Raw genomic sequence first — 17,649 nt, forward strand, 5'->3', positions numbered from 1 at the left:
GAAAGAGGTGATAATCATCTATCCCACTGGATCTTCTCAGAGGGAGTTGCAATAAGAGGTGAGTTGGGGAATGAGGGGTTTCATGAGAGGATAGTTGGCATTCAGGATACCCATGTAGAAAATACACTCTGTTTCTGATGGTCATAAGACTCCTATATAATGACCACACTGCCTTGTTGCACACTTCCTGAATCTCATGGGACCCTTGCCCAGCTTAGACGATATACCTTTGTTGCTTGAAAGAAGCTTCTCATGTCATCCTGGTCTATGAAACCTTGGCTCTCAGAGGCTTTGCATAAACAGAGACTGACCTGCAAAGCACCCTGAATTTTTTTGCAGATGCCTATGACAACCTAGGTCTCTCTCTTAAATTTGGAAAAACCAAGATATTCTATCAGCCCTCACTTGCACAAACTAATCTTCTTACTCTACAAATCACTATTGGCAGAGAACCCCTGGAAAATGTGGATCATTTCCCGTTCCATGGCAGCTACCTTTCCCAAACAGCCAGTATTGGCACAGAAATCAAATACAGGATCCACTGTGCCAGCACATCCTTTAGAAGACTACTTAAATGAGTCTTCAATGACAGAGATCTGCAAACAGGCACCAAGATCTAGGTCTACAAGGTAGTTGTCGTCCTCATCCTCCTCTGTGGGTGTGAGAGTTGGCTGACCTATATTGGACATCTCAAGCAGCTGGAGTGGTTCCAGCAGCGCTGCCTTAAGAGGATACTCAGGATCGATGGGAAGACCGATGCAATAACATCAGCGTTCTCTCTGCAGCCAATGTTAGCAGTGTAGAAGTGCAGGTCATGAAACACCAACTCTGTTGAGCTGGCCACAGTGTACATATGCCTGACACTCGCCTCCTGAAGCAAGCCCTCTTCTCTCAGTTAAGTCAGAGAAGAAGGGCTTATGGAGGGCAGTGGAAGCGCTTCAAAGACACACCGAAAGTATGCCTTAAAAAGCGTGATATCAATCCAACAAATGGGGAGGACTTGGTGTGTAACAGAACATGGTGGCATCGTACCATACACCAAGCTACAGCCCATTTTAAGGAGAATAGACGTGCTCATGAGACAGAGAAGCAACAAAGGAGGAAAGAAAGGGCACAACACTCTAGCCAATAACTGTCTCCTCCAACATTACACCTGTCACTTGTGTGGGAAAATCTGCAGGGCATGAATTGAGCTCTTTAGCCACCTAAAATTCCACCAGTGAACCCTTTGTGCAGACATCTTCGTATGAGGGATAGCTGAAGAAGAAGAAGGTATACCATAATGGAAAGTCTTGTCCATCTGTACTCCTGTAGGGCTGGAGCCCTGCTGCTGTGTGGTTTAGGAGCTGTGGATGGTAGGTGCCTTCCCTTGCTCTGCCTGGGCAGTGCTTCATTCATTTCTTCTCCTACTCCTAAGAGGCAGAGATACTGTAATGTTTCCTGAGAGTCTTCGCCAATGGCCCTAACCCCATATAAGACAACGTTTTAGCTCTCTTCAGCCCTCTTTGTTCTTTTCTCCCCCACAGCTGGCCAACGTGGTCCAAAAAGCTGTTTTTGTGTGGATCTCCTGACCCTTGATAAGACAATAGACAATACTATTATTACTTCTATTTGTCCAGCATGATGTATAGTGAGTCCCCGATCCTGAGCTGTATAAATTAGACCTACTATACTATGTGGCCTTGTGTAGTCAGTGATAAGTTCAGAAACCAGTTGCATTGTTGTGCCAAGATCAAGCATAGTAGAATGAACTCTATTGATCATACCTCATTCAGACATTACATACTTCTGGTAATGAACAGTGAGGGCTTTCATGGACATTAAAGATGTGGAAGATGGCCTATATGACAGATGGATTCTTCCAAGTATGGGATTATTCCATACAATGAGTGTGTAGTATTTTGTCCAGTTTAGTTTTAAACATCAGAAGAGATGGGGCTTCCCTCACTCTCTTTCTTTCCTTGGGGAAGCTATTCCATAGGCTGATAGCTCTCACTGTCAGGAAGTATTTATTAAAATTCAGATATTTTTTTCCTTTAATTTTAACTCATTAGTCCTAGTTATACCTTTCTAAACCCTGGAGCCACTCCAATGCTTCCTCTCTCTTGTTGGTGTTTACACCTTACAAAGGTATGTAGCTAGAGCCTTTGTACGTACCTTTCAATCTTCACGTTGCCAAGCTTGTAAGATTTTAAAATTAAAAATGTATAATCACTCCGATCTCTTCCAGATTTTTAGCATCTGTCTAGTATTGAGGTGTCTAGTCTAATATGAATGCAGTATTCCAGGTGTTATCTCATCAGAGTTCCGAACACAGTGATTTTTACTTCTGTGTTCCATGGTATGATGCTTCAAAGTCACAATTACTTACTGACATAGGGGAGCATTTTCATACACTACTGCAGATAAGCCCTTGGTGAAGCCTGGGATGTTTGTTCTATGTATCACAACTCTGGCTGTACTTTCTCCTGAAATTATTCAGGGGCAGAGAAGGTTTTGGTTATTTGACTTTTTCATACGTGCAGACTTTTCACTTTGTCTGTTCTTCGTACAATAAATGAAAAGTATAAATGCTTCCCTCTTCTTTGTTTACCTAGTTAGCTCCCATCTGACCTCACCGTCTTTCAGCTTCTCTCCCAGCCATGCTGTGCCATCATTGCTTTAGTTAAAAAGGTGGACCTTTGTTTAAAGAAATAACATTTTAATACATAAGTGATCTCAATTTTAAAATTAAATCAGTATGTTTTTCAGATCTGGAAGTTTTGGGGAATATCTATGTCTGGTTATAAAGCACCATGTGAGGTTCTTTTAGTAGTAATTTTTATGAATTTTACCAGATTAAAACTATTCCATTCAATAGCGCAATTAAGTATTGCTGACTGTGTTCTGAAGATAATGTGATTTCAGTTAAATTAAACTAAATTTAAATTACCACTGGTAGATGCAATCTACATGATAAACTTGAAAACAGATTTACCAATCAGAAGACAACGTAATAGGGATTGTTTTAGTCTTATGCTGTGCTATCTGTCTCAATGACCAAAAGTTAATTTGTAATTCTAATAAAAATATTAAACTTAACCATCATCCATAGTTGAGTGAGAAAGGTGTTCTGTGCTCAATTTTAAAACCTTGTGGTCTGTAGGAGTTGCCTTTTTTTTTTATTCTTTACACAACCTACAGAAATTATGTGCATAAGCTGTTGTGGTTCTGCCATTTAAGAGTTTACACTTATTGGTGTTAGTCCTTTTACATTCAGTAGCAAGACTTAACTTGCTTTCATGGACTACAGTTAGAAGTTTGCCCTTAAAGGATAGTGGTCAATCATGAAATTAGAGAGCACATGACTGCTATAAAGTGTCTGGGGGAAAATGATGCAATTTGAATAGTTGAGTATTGTCAGGGGTAGACATCCTTCGGTCTCAAGAGACCACGTCAACCGTGGCTGTGGCTGTAGAGACCCACTCGAGAGAGAGAATCTCTGCTGCATTTGTCACATTTAAAGATGGTGTTTCGACCCTTTGGGCTCTGCCTTCTGTGAGATCTTTTCTTCTCTGCCAGGCTGGACTGCTTCCTCTCATACCTTTGGAGACCTTTATTGAGCTCTTGTTTCCAAAGGCTGCGGTGCTGAACATGATCTTCCCAGTTGTCTATATCCATTTCCATTTCTTTGAGGTTTTGCTGATACTATTTCCATCAGTGCCTATGTTTCTAGCACTTTGGTGTACCCTTGTTTGTATGCTGGCTAGAGCAGGACAGAAAATGGAATTCCCATTCAAGAGGAAGTTCTGAAATAATAATAAAAATCATTTGGAAATGGAACAAAACATTAAAATATCCAGTGATAGAAGAATTCCAAAATTTTAGTTCTGAAAAATTCAAAATGGCATTTTGTTTTGACCTTCTTGAAACATTTCTGAGGCTCCCCCAGCTGCCTGGAATTGCCTGGCACCCCACCATGCAAAGTGCTTGCAGAGCTTGGAAGCCAGGCATCTCTGGGGACTTGGAATCTGAGACTTGTGGGGCACAGACAAGCCTGGTGGTTGGGAGTGTGGAAGCCCAGGCTTCTTAGCAGCCCATGAGGTGGGCTGCTGGGAAGTGGGAGTGCCATAGAGCTGGAAATGATTTTCCTAAAGAAAATAGAAATTTTCCTGTGGAAAACTTAGGTTTTGTGGGACAAGAATTTTCTGTCAGAGAATCATTCCAATGGAAAATTCTCAACCAGCTGTATTTCTGGCACTCATGGACTTAATTTTGGTGCCAGGCACCTATTTTGTCCATCTTCTGTTTGATCTCAGGGTGAGCCAGGGACAGAAACCTAAAGGCTTTAAGGAGCTTCTGGTGACCCTGACTTAGAGAGAAGTGATCATCTAATTAATTGTGGCAGAAATTAAAAGGAGAAGAACCCCAAAGCATTTACATCACACAAGTGTCAGTGGTGAATATAGAGAAATTACAAGAAGCATTTTATGTAATTGATCATTTCAGCATGTAGGTTTGCTAGCCTGAGCTGAAAGGCCAAGAATTCTTCTTCTTCCATTTGCAGGGCTTGCTAAGCCACCCAACAGTTGCTTTATCAGCACAGTGAAAGGCCCTAAGATCATGAAATCTAGTCAATCGACTCTCATCGACTTTTACGTGCCATTGACTGACAGTGGCCACAGTGACAAAGTGGGTTGTCGCGCAGACCCCATGTGTAGAGATTGGATTCTGCTGAACAGGTTCCAAACCGGTCAAGGCATATGCACAGCCAAAGGTGACATGGCAGGTCAAATCCAGGCACTCTAACGGTCGGATCATTGACAAGGCAACCACTCTAAAGGTATCTAGCCAACTACTCATTGTGCCATAGGGTAGTTGCTGACAGATTTCGATCTAACAGTTGAGACTACAATGGATGTCTCAACATAAGTGACGGAAAATGTCTATATACGGTGGGAGACCTGGACTGACGCACTGCTTTTCCCCCGGTCTGGTTGTTGACTCTCTGCAGCGAATGTGTGTGGGGGCTATGTTGCTCAGAACTGGTAGCCATGGGATAGAAGTGGGACATAGGATGCCAGTAATGATATGCATGGTTGAGTTCAATTTAACATCAACCAATTTAGTGTTAGGCAAACACCACCTTTCAGGGACACAGCATTACACTGAGGAATAGTACAGCATCAGAGCTAATGTGCAAAGTGGCCATGCACCAGCTCCCTATGTCAAACCAACGATTTTGGTTATTAAATTATTCCAGGTGCTGACTTCGAGCATCTAAAAAAGACAGTTGACAAAGGTAGACCAGTTTTGCATCATGTTTCAGTTGTTTTCTGTTGAGGAAGATGTCTAACTCACGTTTAGTGCTTGCATTGTGGAGGTGGAAGACAGGCTTGAAACTGTCTTAGTCACACATGTCAACTGCTACAGTAGGCTGCCATCTTGGCCAAGTCGGCATTCAAGATGTTCTCCAATATGGTGAAAGAACACGACTGGATACCACAGCAGATATCATCTGCGTAGATTAAAGTTGTGTGATTGAGTCAGTGGCAAGTAATTTGTGTACAGATTGAATAGGGTGGGTGCGAGCATGGAGCCTTGGGGTAAACTATTGGATTGTCTTCTCCATGCAAGCGCAAATGCCTGTCATGAAGTAGAAATTCAGCAGTGTCCACCACCCATGTTAGGAAAGCTCTTGACAGTTTTACCAGAAGACCAGTGTGCCATACTGTATTTTAGGCCACTGTCAGGTCCAAGAAAACAGCTCCTGTGTTCAAATTCTGTTGAAACCCATTTTATATATATGTAGCGAGGGCTAGGACTTGGTCAAATGTGGTTAGACCCTTCCAGAAGTCAACGGTGATAGTTGTCTCCACCTTTGGAGGAAAACACTGGAGGATAAGCTGCTTGAAGATGACAGATATCAGAGAGATTGGTTGGTAGCTTGCTGCATTGTATGGGTCCTTTCCAGGCTTTAGAACTGTGATCGCTTTTGACATTCTCCAGATCCTTGGCAGGTTACCCTCATTAATAACCCACGTCAGGAATTTGGATAGCCATTGATGGGCATTGATTCCAAGGTGTTTCAGGAACTCTGGCAAAATATTGTCGTATCCATCCGTCATTCCAAGTTTGATGTTGCTTGGTACAGTGTCTAATTCAGTGCTTGTGAATGGTGCTATGCACTGATAAAGTGGATTATGTCATCTGAGTTGATGCCATTCATTGCAAATCTTCTGTTTTATGAGCTTATTCAGGGGAATCTTTGCAATCTGAAGCAAGTGGCTAGCGACTTGGTTTGGAGTGACAGGAGAACAGGGCAGCACTGGTGGTTGTAAGGCCAAGTAATCATTAATTTGCACAGTTCAAATACCTGTTTGTTTAATGTAAAATGATGGTCAGGAAGTAACTGGAGGTTGTTCCAATGGATTAATGCCATATGTCTTTCTATGCATTGGGTTCTCAGTACTCCCTCCCACTATCAATGGTATTTGGGGGTGCTTTGAAATATCTTTCTATTTTTACTGCATTTCTTAAAAATCGATTTGCCTTTGTTTACTGCAAATACAGTTTTGTAAGAACATGATGATGATGTCAAGTGAAAATAACATCAGACTCTTGTACATTTCTTTACCTAAAATACTGCCCTGCTTCTCTGACTCCCAGGTAGCTCATTTTCAGAAATGTTAAAGGTAAAAACATCTGTTTTAGTACAGATCTGGTATGTAGAAGCTGGCAGAGATTGCCATCCTGTGTACAGTGATCTCTGCTTAAATGCATGCTATCTGCTTTTCCTGGCTTACAGTGACTGTAAAATTTTAAAATAGCACCCTTCTTACATAAGGGTATACTTTAGTTTTGTAAAGTGGAGTTATGCCTCTTTTAATTACACTAACCATTAGAGAATGACTTGTATGCCTTCATATATGACTTTGGTGTGTGCCTCTGTGGGGAGCACAATAAGGTTACCAGGAGGGTGTAAGGGCCTGACTGTCCTCTCACTAGCTGGGTCTCCTGCTCCAGCTCTTGCTGCAGCTGCAAGAATAGAAGAACAAGGAGAGGGAGAGTTAAGGAGTGAGAAGATGTGGCCTCTCCCTTATCCCACATCTGCAAAAATACTGCTTCTTAGAAAGAGTGGAGCATGCACAGGACATGAAACTTCAAAGGGGGGAAGGTGGGGGGAGATGAGAACAAAAACAGTTAGGGAACCTCTGGTATATGGTAATACATATGTAAATATAATTCTGTGCACTCTAGGGATTCTTAATTGTAGGCCACTTGGCTTCCAAGGCAAAGCATTGGGAAGAAAGTGAATTCATAGCACAATTAAGTCTTTTTCTGAAAGCAAAACTATTAGATTGAGATGTATATGTTGGAAGTATAGTACAGTACACGATATTGCTACTCATTGACATGATAGCTCGTTTGTAGTCTCCCGATGCTGTAGGAACAATTCCATCAGTTTCACACAGTAGTCCATTTACTGCAATAGTTTACTGATTTTTTTTTTCCCCTTGATCCTAGCAATTTAGTTTAATGATCAGGTTCTGTAGTGTGATATTATCTTGGTAGGCCTTAGTTTAATTAATTAGCATGAGTGCCTCGTAGGTACAGTTAAATGTTAAATCCATCCTATTGTTTCAAGACAAAGAATGAAACAAGGAATATAGGCCATACTTACTGATGGGGGACTCTGTCCTGGGAAGGAGGGACTCTGAAAAAAGATTTGGGGGTTGTGGTGGATAATCAGCTGAACATGAGCTTCCAGTGTGATGCTGTGATCAAAAGGGCTAATGTGATCTTGGGATACATTAACAGAGGAATCTTGAGTAGGAGTGGAGAAGTTATTTTACCTCTGTATTTGGCACTGGTGCAACCAGTGGTGGAATACTGTGTCAAGTTCTGATGTCCGCAGTTCAAGAGGGATGTTGATATATTGGAGAGGGTTTAAAGAGCCAGGAGAATGATTGAAGAATTAGAAATCATGTGTTATAGTAGTAGACGCAAAGAGCTCAATCTGTTTAGCTTATCAAAGAGAAGATTCAGGGATGACTTGATTACAATCTGTAAGCACCTACATGGGGGAAAATGGGCTCTTCAGTCTAGCAGAGAAAGGTCTAACCCGATCCAATGGCTGGAAGTTGAAGCTAGACAAATTCAGACGGGAAACAAAGTGTACATTTACCAAGGGTCATGCATGGTAGAGTCTCCATCACTGTAAATTTTAAAATCAAGTTTAGATGTTTTTTCTAAAAGATCTGCTCAGGGAATTATTTTGAGAAACTTTTATGGCCTGTGTTATACAGAAGGTCAGACCTAAATCATCACAATGGTCCTTTCTGGCCTTGGAATCTAGGAAACCTACAAAAAAGACATGCACAATATATGCAGTGTTGAAGTACACTCTGTAACACCAACAGTGAGAGAGGGTCTGTGATATAGTTTATATCCATGCTATTAATGTTTTTGTTACACTAAACACCCATCATTTTACAGTGGTCTGTTCTGGGGCAGACTCCCATAAAGTTCATACATCTTATTTCTGTCCAAACTGTGAACTCAGTGATAGAAGAGCAGAATAACAATTTCAGGGACATAACATTTGAAGAACTCTTTTGTACTTATATGGGACTAAAGAAGAGAGTACTGTAGGTTACTCTCCTTTTATCTTTTTGAAATTTGTAGCAAGATGGATGGCTCAAGATATTGCTGCTAAATTAGGAGATGTACACGAGTTTTTGTTTTTAGTTACGTTAGTGTTTACAGTGTAATGAGATGTGAAAACAAAATAGATAATTCTGAAGGTATAAGTCTCACACAAAACTACTTAACTAGTTTAAAATCCAAAAATAAAAATCTAGCAAGCAGTAAGTGCAGATGTTTTTCCTACAACATGTGAGTGATAGCTATGTCCTCAGGGAGGCAGACAGATTTACTGCTTAGTAGTCCAGAGCAACTGTTGTTTCTGAAATGAAATATTGGAACTATATTAAAAGTATAATTCAGACTACTTAAAGTAATGTAATAGTCCTAAGCCTGTATTCATTCCTGAAAATATGTACTGGAAATGAATTTACAGTATTTTCTGACATTTTATCACAGAAAATAATAATAATAGAGTGCAGTTTGGCTGGATGATAGAGGAAATATCTTAAATAGCACCTTTAATACTGTATATTTTAAATGTTAATACTAAATTAGGTATTATGGCTAAACAGATGATATTACATGACTTGCAACTCTCATTAGATGTTGATGAATATTTTTTCTATGCAGGATATTACTGTCTCTGAACGATTTTTTGAATTGTGTGCGAAAAAATAAAAACAAAATGAAAACCCTCAAAGTTAAACCCTCTCTCAAATTCCCAGACCTAACTCAGAGGGAAGATGGGAATAACATCACCCTTACTTGTTCCTTCAAATTAAGAAAAGTACACAAAATTTGCTTCTGAATTCCAAGCTTTTAAGGTAGTTAAATTTTTATAAATGAATAAAAGTGGGACAATTTCACTCCGTTTGAATGGTGTTCTTATTAATTAGATGAGGAAAAGGGAATGATTTTAATTATTGGGTAGAACGTAAGTAGCAAAATGTTTTGCCATTTGAAATGTACAGTTTGCAGAAGAATTGGACATAGTAGGAGGAAACTAAACACAGTTTGCTATGTATTCATATGCATGTGCATAAGCTTGGTGCCCCAAGACACCTAAAGTCCTTGGGCACACAGCTAGAGAAAGACAGCCCTCCTACAAAAGGACACAGTGCATTTACTGTTGTTCTGCCATCATACATTGCACCTCCTCCCCAGTTTTTAGATGTTTGACTTTCTGTAGTCTGAATTAAAAATATTGGCATACTTTTTTTAAAATGAACATGCATTTCTGCACACATTCAGGTTTCATATGTGTATGCAAATTCCCAGTCTGCATGTATGCACTGAGCATTATGTACACATGTTTAGAAACATACTTTTCTAAAAAATTGGGCCATTATTTAGTTAGCACCACTGTGACAGGGAGATCTGTTGCCTTAAGAGGCTGTCTGGATTCCATCTCACTCCTCCCCTTCTGAAGGATTCACCTTATCTGAATTGTCATGTGCAAATACATCCACCTGGGGTGGCTAGGAACAGCTGTGGGAAAGTCAGGTTGAACTGGTGCAACTATCAATTTAAAAAGAAACTACAGAACAGTATTGCTATTATCAAGTGTTGAAAAATCCTGAGACCCCCAAAAATCATGAGATTGTCTTGAGTCATAGGATTTTAAGAATAATACATTTGAAGTTACTTTTATTTGCCTTCTGGCTTTTGAATCCCTAGGGTTCATTTTTTCCAGTTTATTGGAGATTCTGGTATATTCACATGACTCCAGGATCTAGGGCTTCAAGAAAAACACTATGTGTTGCAAGCCTCACAATAAAATCATGGCAGTTGGCAACAAGAGGAGGACAGAAGCTTCAGTAGAAGTGTGGAGTAGAGCTAGGCAGGAATTTTTTGTTTTCTGGTGAAAATAAATTTTGTTTTTGACAAAAATGAAAAAAATAAATGTATTTTTTACTGTTTTCTTTTTTTAAAAAATATTTGTTGAAAAAGACACACAAAATGTGGCCATTGGTTGTGCAGAAAAATGTCATTTGACTGGCTATATTTTTCATTTTCAAAATTTTGTTGTTTTTAATTAAAAACCCCAAACATTTAACATCTCTCTTGAAAATTGCTAGTTTAAACCCTCTCCCCTCCAAGCCATTTTTCTTTTGAAAAAAACATTTTCACCAAAAAATGTCAGCCAGTCGTAGCTTGGAGTGCTATTGTGGACTCTTCCAGTCTTACCTTTCTATGATTCACAGGTGAATAAAAGACATCAGTTCCTGTTTTCAGCAATTTACAGTCTAAACAGGGACACACAGATGTCAAGAGATCATGTTTGGTGGGAGGAAGTTTGTGGGAAGAGGGAGAGATAGAAAACAAGGAGTAGATATGTTCCAGAAGAATGTGTGTACACTCATGGGGAGCAGATCCTGAATTATGCACTATTTTGTTGGTTGAGATTAGATTTTTTTCAGTGAATCACTCGTAATCAGTGAAAATAACTTGAATGGTGGTTCATCCTAAACTGTTCAGAAGCATTCTCATTTAAGGAGTAATTGAGTGAAGGAAATATGATCAACTGGAAACAAAGCCTGAAACTGTTTCAAACTTAAGGTGCACCATGGAAGGAAGGATAGCTATGGGAGAAAGAAAGAAAGAAAGGTAGTAGCTAAATGGCTGGCTTATGCTGCATGAAGGCAGTGAGTGGTGCAGTGGAAAGAGATAAGATCAGAAATGTAAGCAAAAGCAGAGTGTTTTTGTGTACTTGCGAGAGACAAAAGAACTGTGAAATGATTTGAGCTGTGCGTGACACATGGTAAGAGTTGCTGCAGGAGGGGAAGGTAACTTTTAGCAGCAGCATTTGTATGGAGAAAGGCATTACATGAGAACTGACCCAAGGCATAGAGAAGAGGGTTGATACTAGGATTTGAGGTAAGGTCATATTTTTAGAGTTGAAGAGGAAGTAATAGGGTGAATTGGTGGGAGAGGGAAATAGGGGGAAAAGAATCAAATATATGCTGGTGTTTTTGTTTTGTGTGACTAGTGAATTATGAACAATAACAGAAAAAGAAGTGAGGGGGGGAGGGTTTCGGGAGGTGGGAGAATGAGATCAATTCTGGCTTTGTTTGGTTTGCATTGGCAGCAGGACATTCAGGATTGAGATGTTTTGGAATCAGAGATACAAGACAGGTTTTTTTTTTAAATTTTGAAGTAGAATGAAAAGCTTTATAGTTATATTATCATATACTAACATCTCTCATAATACTTCCATTACTAAATCAGGTAGTGTACAGAGAGCAGCTACTTGAAGAGGAAAGAAGATGCTCTAATTTCACTTTGGTTGCCAGAAAGCTGACTGCTATAGATCTCTTTAAAACTATAGGAGGAGTTGTATTCCCCAAGATCTTTTCTCGTGGATCCTCAGAGTCACACATGCAGATCTGGTGGCTGTAATTTGACTCCCTGTAGCTTAATTTTTAAATGTAAGAACTATAGCCAAGATGTTCAAAAACAGGAACTTAGTCAGGTGTCTGAGTATATATGAAACTTCCTAAATAAGTTAGCAGACTTTCAAAAGTGCTGAGCACCCAGCAACTCCCTCTCAGGTCAGTGGGAGCTGCTGGGTGTTCAGCATTTTGAAAATAGGATTGGTGACTTGGCACCTCTTTTTCAAAACCACGGCCTTTTATTAAATGCCTCTCTCAGCCTTTTTTATGCTTTGGTTCTGGTATTAATTAACTTTGGCTACTTCACTCATTTTGTGGACTGTGTAAATTACAAAACATATATGTATCCTATCTCTCTGTCTTACTTTTTGTTGTTTTTGTTTGCAGTCCACTCCTTTACATCTAGCAGCAGGCTATAACAGAGTTCGAATAGTCCAGCTTTTGCTTCAGCATGGTGCTGATGTTCATGCAAAGGATAAGGGGTATGTATAATAGTTTGTTTCATTCTCTGGTTTTGCTAGGTAGGTACATTTTAAGAATTACCTTTATCATTGTTCTGTTTTATGTTGTAATTTAGCCTGTATCTGAAAATGAGTTTATCTGAAATTGGAGATAACTGGACCGCAGTTTTTTCCAGAATCAAAATTTATGGTAAATAATCTTTTGCAAAAGCTCAAGTGAGGGTTGAAGTGGGATTCTGTGCTCCTTAGTTACATAGATATTCTATTTTATGGGTTATTCCTTCATTAAATAAGTGTATTTTCAAATTCATATTGTTTGCTTATTTATGTATCCTCTGTGTTGTTGGGAATTCTGTGGACAATTTTGAGTGTTCATGGACTTCCAGTATTATTTTGGCAATAAAGAATTAATACAAGGTGTTACAGATAAAAAGCATATTCATTTAGACTTTTTTGTGACCTGATTATCTTGTCATGTGTATGCACACTACTGGGCAAGAAAATGGCAGATGAAATTCAATGTTGGTAAATGCAAAGTAATACACAGTAGAAAACATAATCCCAACTATATATACAAAATGATGAGATCTAAAGTAGCTGTTACCACTCAAGATAGAGATCGTGGAGTCACTGTGGATGGTTGTCCGAAAACATCTGTGCAGTGTCTAGCAGCAATCAAAAAAGCTCACAGTGTTAGTAATCATTGTTAAAGGGATAGAAAATAAGACAGAAAATATCATAATGCCACTATATAAATCCATGTTACGTTCACACCTTCAAAACTAGGTGCAATTCTGGCTGTCCCATCTCAAATAAGATATATTAGAGTTGGGAAAAGTACAAAAAGGGGGAAATGATTAAGGGGTATGAACAGCTTCCATATAAGGACAGATTAAAAAGACTGTGACTTCTTCAGATTAGAAAAGACAACTGGGGCGGTGGGATATGATACAGGTCTGTAAAATCACAAATGGTGTGGAGAAAATGAATAGGGAAGCATTAACTTATACCTTCATGCAAGTAATCGGGGTAGCACCCAATGAAATTAATAGTCAGTAGGTTCAAAACAATCGGAAGTACTTCTTCGTACAATGCACAGTCAATCTGTGGAACTCCTTGCCAGCGGATGTTGTGAAGGCCAGTAGTATAACTGGGTTCAAAAAAAGAATTAGATAAGTTTGTGGAGGATAGGTCCGTCAATGGCTATTAGCCAAGATGGTCAGGGATGCAACCCTATGTTCCAGGGTGTCCCTAAACCTCTAACTTCCAGAAAGTGGGACTGAATGACAGGGATGTATCCCTTGATAATTGTCCTGTTCTGTTCATTCCCTCTGAAGTATCTGGCATTGGCCACTGTCGGAAGACAGGATACTGGGCTAGATGGGTCATTATTCTGACCCAGTATGGCTGTTCTTATGTCCTTGTGTGGTAAGTGAGTAGTTAAGTAAAATTCTATGTCAAAGAAGGGGGAGGGGAAAGTGCATGATTTTGATTCTTTTGGTATGTTGAAACTAGATTTATTTCCAGAGTGCTTGGGGATCTGACTGGATTTTTTATTTGTAGTTATGATCAGCACACTATTGTGGTACATGCTGTATATATACTTAGTAAAAGGCACTCATAGTCCCAAACAGCTTACTTTTATATGTATAGATTTTAGAAAAGAAAAGGAGCTGTCAAGCCATCTTGTCCAGCTGTCTGCCAACATGGAAAGTTCTCTGTTAATTATCTAATGTTATGTCCAGTGTACTATTAAATGAAAACTGGAGCTCTCAGGTCTCTTAAATGAAAATTCTAGTTGACTTTGGGTATGTCTATACTGTATTTTAAAACCCGTGGCAGCAAGTCTCATAGCCTGGGTCTACAGCGCTAATAATAGCAGAGTAGACACTGCGGCTTGGGCTGGAGCTTGGGCTTTGTAGTCCACCCTGGGCTTCAGAGCCTGAGCCTCAGCTTCTACATTGCTGTTTTTAGCACCCTAGCGCAAGCCCATAGACCTTGACTCTCGCTGCCCTGTGTTTTAAAACTCAATGTGGACATATACAAAGTATCTCTAAGCAATTCTAAGTATACTGGAACATTTGGAGACTGATTTGTAGTACTTTCATCTGTATATTTGCTTCTGTTTTCTGTCAAAGATGTTATGAAACTAATTATAGAGCATTCTATAAAGTTTCAAAATGAATTATGTTTAAGATGCATATTCTGTATATTCACATGAGTTGTTAAGCATTTTTTAAATGGTTTTACACCATTTCAAACTCTAATAGTTAACTGGAAAAGAATTTCAGGATAAACAGATGGACAAATAATGGTGTGAGGTTAGAATTACGTATTTGAAAAATGCATTTAGACACAAACTGCGTATCAGTAGCTTAGGGTAGAATGCATTACATGGATATGTTGCATTTATTCCAAAAACAAGCATGATAAATCCAGGAAATTCAGAGTGTAGTTTAATTACAAAGTAGTCCAAACACGTTAAGATATGCTAGGGCACCCAAACAACCTTAACATTGCCCTTTAGTGACACCATGTGATTATGCTTGATATATGTTAGTGTTTGTGCACGTAGATGGACACTTTTCAATATGTCTGCCATCTCCCATTGTTCTCAGTGAGGACTCAGGCCAAGGGTTCTCCTAGTTAAGATGCCTGTTTTCAAAATGCCCATCCATTGCGTCCTAATTAGAATGAAGTCAAGCTGTCTTTAGGGAAGGTAGGAGAGAAAATACGCTGTCAGAAGGCTGATAGGGACACTGGAGAGCAGGTGAATGGAGGCAGTAGCCTTCTTTACTAAGGGCACTGTATGGCCTCAGTCCTACTGAGAACATTAGAAGATGGCAGCCATTTTGAAAGACAGCCATTTTTTGTAGAATTCTGTGATGTAGAAAATTATATTGTTCAGCCTCTGTTCTCAGCTTTAGATATAAAAAGTAACAATGGAAGATAATTGAGAATTCTAAAAGCGTTTCTTCCAAGATCGCTTATGTTCAAGAGATCAGTGATCTTTAACTACATGGGGTGTTTGAAGGGCATGCATTGTTGCTCTATTAAGATAAATAGGGACAATGGATGCTATATTTATTAAATAACCTAATTTAAATTAATTTAAACTCCTAAATTAATGGGTTTACTTGTAAAATCTCAGAATATTTATTTGATACTCAGAGTAAGTGCTGTAATTTTGGGGAGAGTATTTATCATAAATAACAGAGGTTGATCTCCTGCTTAAGTACAATACTTAATACAACTTATCTCCCATATCTGTGGAGCCATATCTGTGGAGCCATATCCATATCTCCAATACAACTCCCATATCTGTGGAACTCCAAGTGCTCTGTCTTGCTTTACCTGCACACGGAATTTATTTTGTTTTATTGCTTGTCACTTTTGGTCTCCTTTTCAAATTTATGGATTTCTCATTATATTGACCTTTGCTTTTGTTTAGACCCAGGTCATTTGCTTCACCACTTTCATTTTGAGTGCAGGCTCTAGGGATGTTACTATACAGAAATTCCAATAACCCTCAGATTGGTGTGATATCTGTACAAATATGTATGTTTAAGTGTATAACATACTTCAGCAAAGTCAGCTCACTCTACAGTCTGGAGAGCTATATCAGTCTACTGTCTATAAATATTTGTACATCTTCTTAATACACCTAGCAGCCAGGTAACATTATATAGGGATTTCTCCCTTAGTGTACCATTTAAAATAAATATGGTTGTACATAGACCCAGAGTCTTACTACACTAACTTGCCTTCATCAAGATTAAAATGTAATGTGGCTTTTTTTCCTTTCCTGACCTTCAAGAAAGATCATTTTGAATGCAATGAGTGCTATTTCTTAACATTAATATGTGGTAGATTAAACATCTATGTAGCATTATTCAAAAATGTTTTTAATGCCACTCTTAACCAGTAATTATTTTGGAAAGCTGGGATCCCATGGTGTTTATCATAAGCACCTTAATTTTAAAATTTAAATAAATAAATTTATTTAATAAGATTTCATTTGATTTTGAAATCTCATAATTTTATAGCATGAAAATGGTTCAAAATTCTTCAATTTTTTCCTAGATATGTAATTTTATTTTGTTATATTTAATCTAGCGGACTTGTACCTCTTCATAATGCATGCTCATATGGACATTTTGAAGTCACAGAATTGCTACTTAAGGTAAGTGGAGGAATGGAAGAATACTTAAGCATTGCCATCTTGCAAAATTATGGGGAGATGTGGTTAATTCATACAATAGTTAAGGCTGCAGCTTACTTTTGGCTAAAAAATCCTGATTTTCACGCCTCTAATATATTATTTCAGTGGTTTGTGACTTTAGATCTTTAGACATAGATCTGTACCACTGAATTAAGTATGTATTTTTCTGGGTAATCTCTGCAGCCAAGCATTAGAATTTAACTGACTTGAATTTTTCTGAAGCCAAGGTGTCTTATTGAAAATGAAATTCATTCCAAAATTCAGGTTTTGGTAGATGAAGATAAATCACTTATTTTTCACTTCCGTGGAAAATAACTGACCTAGTGTTAAAGTTATTAAAATGAAAATCTTGTGAGCTTTGTCATGGTTATCTTTTATATCTCTTTCCCACTCCTAGCATGGGGCCTGTGTTAATGCTATGGATCTCTGGCAGTTTACCCCTTTACATGAAGCTGCTTCCAAGAATCGTGTAGAAGTCTGCTCTTTGTTGCTTAGTCATGGTGCAGATCCAACACTGGTCAACTGCCATGGCAAGAGTGCTGTGGATATGGCTCCAACACCGGAGCTAAGGGAGAGACTGACTTGTAAGTATTTCAACCTTGAAATAATTATTAATATAAACGGACTCACCTTTCGAACCCAGTTCCTTGCAAGTGATGGACAAATGCAAAGCAGCAGGATATAGAGATCTCCATTTCTCACTTTTAAACTTGTAGAGATCTGTAGATGTTCTTCATAAAATTGCCTTTATTCATAAAGTTTAAGGCCAAAAGAGTCCATTAGATCTAGACTGACCTGTGCAACACAGGCCAGGGAATTTCACTCAGTTAACGCTATCGTGAGCTCTGTAACTTGTGGTTGACTAAAGCATATCTTCCAGAAAGCCATCCAGTCTTGATCTGAAGACTTCCAGAGCTAGAGAAACCACCACTTCTTCGAGTGCTTG

General features: G+C 38.9%; 1 protein-coding gene across 1 annotated transcript in view; it reads left to right on the plus strand.

Moving 5' to 3' along the window:
* Positions 1–17,649, plus strand: part of TNKS (tankyrase) — a 240,845-nt gene that overhangs the window by 142,514 nt on the left and 80,682 nt on the right. Inside the window, exons 6-8 of the mRNA XM_067556877.1 lie at positions 12,408–12,502; positions 16,598–16,664; positions 17,101–17,287. Coding sequence (XP_067412978.1) covers positions 12,408–12,502; positions 16,598–16,664; positions 17,101–17,287 — 349 coding nt within the window. The remainder of the gene's footprint in view (positions 1–12,407; positions 12,503–16,597; positions 16,665–17,100; positions 17,288–17,649) is intronic.

This window comes from Emydura macquarii, unplaced genomic scaffold (assembly GCF_026122565.2).
Source record: "Emydura macquarii macquarii isolate MOO-44397 ecotype Brisbane River unplaced genomic scaffold, CSIRO-AGI_Emac_v2 contig_1790, whole genome shotgun sequence".
Lineage (NCBI taxonomy): Eukaryota > Metazoa > Chordata > Testudines > Chelidae > Emydura > Emydura macquarii.